Source organism: Centruroides sculpturatus, unplaced genomic scaffold (genome assembly GCF_000671375.1).
Source record: "Centruroides sculpturatus isolate CEXI.00-Female unplaced genomic scaffold, Cexi_2.0 scaffold668, whole genome shotgun sequence".
Taxonomy (NCBI): Eukaryota; Metazoa; Arthropoda; class Arachnida; order Scorpiones; family Buthidae; genus Centruroides; species Centruroides sculpturatus.
Window position 1 is genome coordinate 411302 of NW_019385523.1, and position 7648 is coordinate 418949.

The following is a 7648-nucleotide window of genomic DNA, read 5'->3' on the forward strand; positions in this document are numbered from 1 at the left end:
GTATATTTAGTGAGTGTTTCCTGAAATATAAGTGAGAGCGTATTAACTAATTCTATGTCTACGTTATCAGTAATGGATGACAAAGTGCCTGTACTATCATTAGTGGTAGTTGTTGTATGTGTGCCATTATCAATGCTTGTTGCTGGATTATCCTGACAGGTTACGTGATCTTCATTAATAATGTTAAATGTTTCTGTCTGTTGATGTATTTGATCAGCAACCTGTTGTTTGATAAGTTCAAGTGTTGTTTGTTGGGTAAGGTTGTTGTGTATAATTGTTCTTTTTTGATCAACAACCCTTTGTTCGGTGACAGTGAGGTGAGGATATTGTTGTGTGAATCTATGGTGTAGTTGTTGTCTGTATGCTGTCATGTTTGTTTCGAGTTTTGTGATTGCATAGTAAGTACGGATGATAAACTCGTTCATTTCTGTTTCCATTTTATCCGTTGGCATGGTTTTCCAGCTTTTGTGGTCTGTGGATGCATTGCCACAGAAACACCAAGGCTAGGTTGATTCCTCACATTTGTTGAGGGCATTGCAGTAACCATGCTTGGGCCATCGCTGCTGCTTTCGCCACCAGTAATCAAGGGAGACTGTGGCCTAGTTTCGAACATGAGCCTTGCCTAACCCACGAACGCAAACCTTGTTAACCCGTGGGACATCCAAGCCGGTATCACACTTTGATCTGATTACTACCATGATAAATATCTCCACAGAATGTGGGTGTGGTCACTCTTTGCTTCATTTCTCCCCATAGACCTTACTGGCATGGGTGTCCCTAGTAGGAGCTTGTGCTCCAGCCTGCATTGCCCTATGGATCAGTAAAATTACTGGGCTCTCCCACCACGACCAGGTGGTGACCAAGGGAGAGTATTATTATTATTATCATCATCAACCCATCTCAATTATATAGTAGATAGGGGAAACTGATCGTGTATTGGAGGTTAGAGTAAAAGAGCATGAAGCAGCCATTCGTTTAAAATATGATAATTTCCCATGGTATGAGCATACAAAAAATAGTAATTGTAAAATCAATCGTAATAATATAAAAATTTTGCATTATGAAAAAGACATGTATAAAAGGTATAAAAGAAAATTTAAGAAACATTTAGAAATAAAGAAAAACCAAAAAAATAATTTAATAAATAGTTCTGAAAGTATGCTAATTGATTATTGCTGGTATAAACTGATAGAGGGCATTACACAGAGTTAAATGTTGTGATTGGTTAAAGAAACACAGTATGTTTTTTACTTGGTGTTTTTGTGAATTATAGATTGTAATTTATGTGTGCCACCATATATTTTAATAGTAAGTAAGGAATGTATGTTTTATACACCATTATTAATTACTAATTTCTACAAATTGTTGTAAAAAGTTTTATTTTTTAGTGATGATGTAATCCTGTGGTATTAGACACTTCAATAGCTCTTAGAGCATGTACAATATATCTACTGAGTGTTTTAAAGGCTGATTGATGTATAACATGTGTTGGTGTTATGGATGTGTTGTTCTCTCTTGCACAATTTTATATGCTTAAGAGTAAGTGTTGTAATAATATTTTTCTGATGCTATATATTTTGTCATATTCTGACAACTTTTGTTTTTATTATTTTTAAAATTAGCACTGAGGAAGGGTTGGGATATATTGCACCAACCTGAAATGCATATGTAATTTAATTTAAAAATAAAATCATAGTTCCTAACCAAAAATTTGCTGTGAGTTCGTCTACCATAATTTTTTTAATTACAGAGACGTTTTACATAGATATATATTACATTTTTTTCATTTGTTAATCTGGCTACCTGTCTCTATCAAACCTTGGACACCTTATCGACTTGCCCACTGCATTCCTCACTCAATCTTTTAGCCCTCCTAGCCATCCAAAGACCATGTGAGCAGATCTTGCTGATCTGATGCAGATTAAGTGGTACAGTGGAACCCCGGTTAACAAACATAATTCGTTCCACGAGTTCGTTCATTAACCGAATTGTTCGTTAACCAAAGCAATTTTTCCCATAGAAATTAATGCAAATACAATTAATCCATTCTAGCTGTCAGTATTTTTGTAATTTTATTTGTAAAATGATTCTTTGATTCTTTTCAAAAAAACAGGACGAACTTTTGCATCAACCCAATATAATTTTATATCCACATGTTAAAAGCAAAAACACTGTTGTTAAGTCGGACCAAAGTTCAGGGAGAAGTAAGGAAAAAACTGTACTGTAGTTGTCAAAACAAACGCGACGTGAAAACGAATGACATAACTGATCAGGTGGATCAAGTGGAATGTCTGCGGGGAAGATGAAACTCTGACAGAAGAGGTCATAAACAGTCGATCTAGGTTAAATTTTCGGAAAAGGAAAACGATTTGACGGTTATAAAAACATTTCGTACAATCGTTAAAGTTCTAAAGTGAAAGATAGCAGAAACAATATGCTAAATTATGAGCGAAAGGCTTATAGGTTTATCAACAATCTGCTATCAGAGTCGACGAACAGGTGTCAAATAAATGCCTCAGAACAAACCTTTCTCGTGACCTAATCTGGTTTCGGTTTTCACCTGGAGACAAAGAAGAAAACAATCAGAAAGCGAGGAATGGAACACAGGACTAATCGTAAGATGAGATTCAAGGAAGAAATACTATAAAAACCCCAAATCTCAAGGTCAAAACGCAGTTTTTTAAAAATTCTATGGCAATTAATCTGTGTCGTCTTCATCTGGATTAAGCCTGAAGTCGTGCCCACTAAAATTTGCGTTGTGTCTCATGGACTGCTCCAATCATTGCAGCTCTGTCACCTACCATCGCTTCTGTGACCAAGCAAACCCATCTCGTCCGCTCTGGGTCTACAACTGATCAGCTTGCACTATTGTAGCACCAGCAATACACCACTCCTCAGTGCCGGAAGAAAACACTGTAGATTAGCCATTTCCAACCACCTCAAATAAGTAAGCATGTTTCCATTCTAATAAATGATTTTCACTGTAAAATACTTGTCATCTTTGTCTCCTCTGCCACCACCAACGTACGAATGGACCCTAGACCATCACCGACACACGATTAACTGATTCCCCCTAAAAGTCGGCAAGCTTACAAATTTGACACAAAAAGCCATTAAGTTCATTATCTGAATTTTGTTCATTATCCAAAACAAAATTTTTGCAAAATAAAAGTTCATTAACTGATTTGGTCATTAACCAGAACGTTCATTAACTGGGGTTCCACTGTATTTAGGGAATCACTTGCCCTACTAGCCCCTGGTATTCTCACAGTTCTATCAGCCCATGCGTAACATTGCGACAACCATGTGCTGCGGCTATGCACTCTATAAATGCTAGTTCGACATCAAGAGCCTGGGGATTGTAAGAATGTGTAAAGGCTCTTCTGATTAAGGCCTTGTACACCGCAATCTTGTAAGAAAATGAGTCATATGACCCCACTGGTATGGATGACGACATGAACCCCAGTTTATGATATACCAAGGTGTGGATATCAGACTCCTCCACTATAATACATTTACGTCCAAGAAGTGCACCTCCAAGGGGCTAGAGATTGTTCTACTTCCAGGTATTTTACAATCTGTCACAACTGTATTTTAAAAATAAAAATATAAGTATAATTAGTTATCAGTTTATTGGTACAATTGATATTGGCATTTCTGATATATAGTTTTTGAACTAAGTTTCCAGCATAAAATGTTTGTAATAAATATCAATTTTTTCATAAGTATTATTTTCATTTTCATTTTATTCATACAAGAAAAACAATGCTGTAAATTTTTAAACTCTTTCTATCCTGTATCAGTATTGTAATATTGAATAAGTACAAGAGAGAGTGCATTTTTCATTTTTTCAGACAGTTTGGTTTAGGAAACTTTCAGAGATCAAACTATTATTCTTTATATTTTATATTTAAATTATTATTAACAGGATAATTGTTTATATGCCACTGAAAGCAAAGAATGTATCAAAGCTTATGAGCAACATGGTGGATTGGATTTGTGAAAACAAACAAATGCCTTGTCCAATTATTGCAAGTATTGCTCATTATTAATTTGTAACAATTCACCAAATTTTTAAAAGAATGGTCTTTTAAAAAACACCACATTATCATAATATTTTTTATAAAATTTTACAATATAGATGTAACCTATAGATTAACACTAAGAAATAAATAGGAACAATGGAAAGAATGAAAAATAAATTTTTTGTTTATTATATTTTTTACACGAGATGTTGCTAGAACAATAATAGCTGTTCTAATACAACAAAGTTAAAATGAATCCCATTAAAATATCAAAGTATAGTAGAGATCTGTAAACTTGACCTAATGTTGACTGAGAAATCAGCAAGTTACCAAAAATGATGAATTATATAGGACTCCTGTGTTAACAGTAAAATAAGAAAACTATGATGCTAATCTAAATAGCAAAATTTTTGTAAATACATTATACATGCAAATTCATAAATGTATTAACTATGTACCATTACTGACTATTTTTATTAGTAGTTAAATTTTAATTTTAAAAACATTGACTATTCAGTGACTACTTTTGAGTTAGTGACATTTGTCTCATGGCATTTTGCAGTGGCACTTTAGAAAAAAGGTTATATTCTTTGTTAACATGTGGAATTGATACTATTATCAAGTACCACTGACAAAGAGCAATAACTTATTTGACCCTAGGTTTAAGATATAGATGTAAAAGTTAGATTACATGTACTTTGTTTTTGTACATGAATTACAGAATGTCGAGTTATCAAGAGTCAAGTTTCCGAGACTCTACTGTAATAGGTAACAACAACAACAGATACGTAAAAATAATAAAACTAAGATTAAAGAATACAAAATATAAGCTATAAACAATATATGTTTAATTTAAATTTCATTTAATTGCTTTAATTCTTTCCAAGTGAGCAAATTTTAATCAGACTAAAAATGAATATTTTAAACATAACATAACTTATATAAAATGTGTTAGATTACTTTATACAAGCATTTCATTACTTTCTTATAATAGAAAAAAATTAAATAAATCTTACTTTGCAAGATCTTCAAGATTCCTATATATGTCATCATTGTAATAGTCATGGGTTTTTGCATATGATGGAAAACCCCTAAAAATGATTTTAAAAAAATTAAACATGAAAATTATTGAGTACTTTTTTCTGATCCAAATTTGTTAAACATTATAAAAGTAATTTAATTTCCTAACCATAAAAACTTTGCATCACTGATTTCTTTTTTTTCACTTTTTTCATATGAATTACTTGCAAAAGATCCATTAGTAACTGCCCACTTAAACATAACATGAAAATCTTTGCTGCTTTTTACTTAAAAAATAATTTCACAAGCTAAATTATTATTTAAAACAAAAAAATTTTCTTAAATTATTTAACTGAACTACTCAATTGTTGAACAGAAAACATCTGAACTTTAAAGAGTGGGGGTNTCGAACTATAAAATTATCGTATTATCATAAATTGTTATAAAAAATGCATAAAAATCTACACTAAAACGGTATTTTTATACCTTAAGTATTGATATGAAGTAGTAGTAATGTTTTAAAAATTATTTACAAAAATCTATTAAGTTAATTAAGAATTCAAACAAATGAATTTTATTGTTGGATCAAAATATTTATTTACTTTTTATTTTTTGGATATTTTACTTTAAAAAAAATTAAACTTAGCATCAAAACAATTTTGCTTTATTTAATTTAATTATGTAAAACTTTATATCATTTTGATTTGTTATAAATAAACATAATTTAAACTTTAATATATAAATGACTTGCTGACGTTTTTAATTATTTAAATTCTTACACCATAGCCTCAACATTACTATTAATGACTGACGTTGCAAGAACTTGTCATTCACAGTTAAGGAAGGAAAAAAAGAGTTCACTGCGTTATTTCTTTTTGAATGAAATTCAAATACTTCTTAGGACACTTCGACCCTTAATAACAGCTTTAACATACTCCAGCATACAATGAATGAGTCAAAGTTCGTGATATTAAACTTTTCTAATTAACTCCTGCTGCTATTTATTTTGTCTTCTATTTTGCAATTTTTGTACCCATAATAAGCCATCAGTTCTCTTTACAGTTGAGATCAGTTTTGACATAAGCTGATCTCAACCTTAAGGCTGGCCAGCTTTGACATAAGGTCTGAGCTTCTAGCAGGTAGGCCTGGCATTGCTCGAGCAAAAGTAACGATAGTGAAGATTAAAATTATTATGTTATAGTCAACCTTACCCGTTTTCAGAGAAGGCAAGAATTGGGTCCCCCTGTTTCCAGACTAATTAGAAAATTATTAGATGAGTCTAAAAATATGTTCAATTTCCTGCAAAAACTAAAAAAATTGCATCTGCGTCTTGCATGTCACTTTCTCTTAACAATTCCATTGTTAAGTAGAATTGTAAAGAGAATGGAAGTGACAAGTAACAATGGAAGTGACAAGTAACACTACCACTGTTACTTGTCACATCCATTGTTACTTAACACTTCCATTGTTGATGGAAGTATTAAGCCTTAATCCTGTCCCTCTCCCCGGTGGGGAGAAATTTCGAAAAATCCCTTGTTAGTGTGCATTCTCGTGATGTACGCTAACTGTGTACCAAATTTCAACTTTCAACTCCTACCGTTTGGCCTCTGTGCTTAATATTACTATGTTGTGTTTAGTGAATTATACTCAGTTCACACCGGTAGCTGTGTACTATGCAGGACAAGAGTCAAGGCATAGCACCAAGAACAAAACTAAAATTAAATAAGTGTGTCAGTGTCTGTGTCTGTATTCAGGAATTTCCTAACAATGTGGCATGTATTCAATATAGCGGCCTTCTATAGTGTGATGTATGTACAGTAGAGTGTCATTTATCCGAATATCGATTATCCGAAAAATTCCAGTCAGCAAATTTAAATTTTCGCTAATGCTGTGGCGCTGCAATCTTTGGCTATATCTTGGGCTACTCCAATATTTTTTATGTTTGTGTATGTGTTTTAGCTGGCAGCATTGTCACTTTTGTGTGGTGTTTTTTCTGAGGACTGTGTATCATGCTGAATCGAACGTTTTTGATACTAAATAACTTCTAAAGTATAAATTTTTTTGTTTTTATATTTTTCAATATATTTATTTTGTTTGTGAAAAATAAAGAAATAATTTTTAACGATACAATAGCCACGATTATTATTTTAAAAAGTTTACATTAGGCTTAACATCGACGAAAATTCAACACGAAGCGACACGCAACGGAGAAAAATTTCAACACGGGATAGATTAATATATTTTTTCGTACATAATTGGTTATCCGAAAAATAAGTTATCCAAACAACCCAGTCCCCAATTGATTCGGATAAACGACGCTCTACTGTATTTCTATACAATTGTAATGTTCCCAGGCTTTTGTGTAGTGTGTGTGATATCACACCTGTACAGGAGAGAACAACAGGCACAATAAGCATCCTGTCCATCCTCCACAGATGCCTTATTTCCTGGGCGAGTTCTGTGTACTTGCTAATTTTTTCAGTGCATGTGTTTTGTACATTGTGAGTGTTTGGAATGGCTATGTCTATAATGTATGTGATTTTATTGTGTTTGTCAATGAGTGTGATGTCTGGTCTGTTGTGGTAAATTGTTTTATCTGTGAT

General features: G+C 32.6%; 1 protein-coding gene across 6 annotated transcripts in view; it reads right to left on the bottom strand.

Annotated features, from left to right (window-relative positions):
- LOC111639799 (guanine nucleotide exchange factor VAV2-like) overlaps window positions 1–7648 on the bottom strand; it is a 155144-nt gene that overhangs the window by 133616 nt on the left and 13880 nt on the right. For 5 of the 6 annotated variants that reach the window (XM_023385749.1, XM_023385748.1, XM_023385747.1 and 2 more), the window contains exon 3: window positions 5042–5116. In XM_023385749.1, coding sequence (XP_023241517.1) covers window positions 5042–5116 — 75 coding nt within the window. Of the gene's footprint in view, window positions 1–5041; window positions 5117–7648 lie in introns of those variants that run through there. The other variant, XM_023385750.1, reaches the window with a different exon arrangement.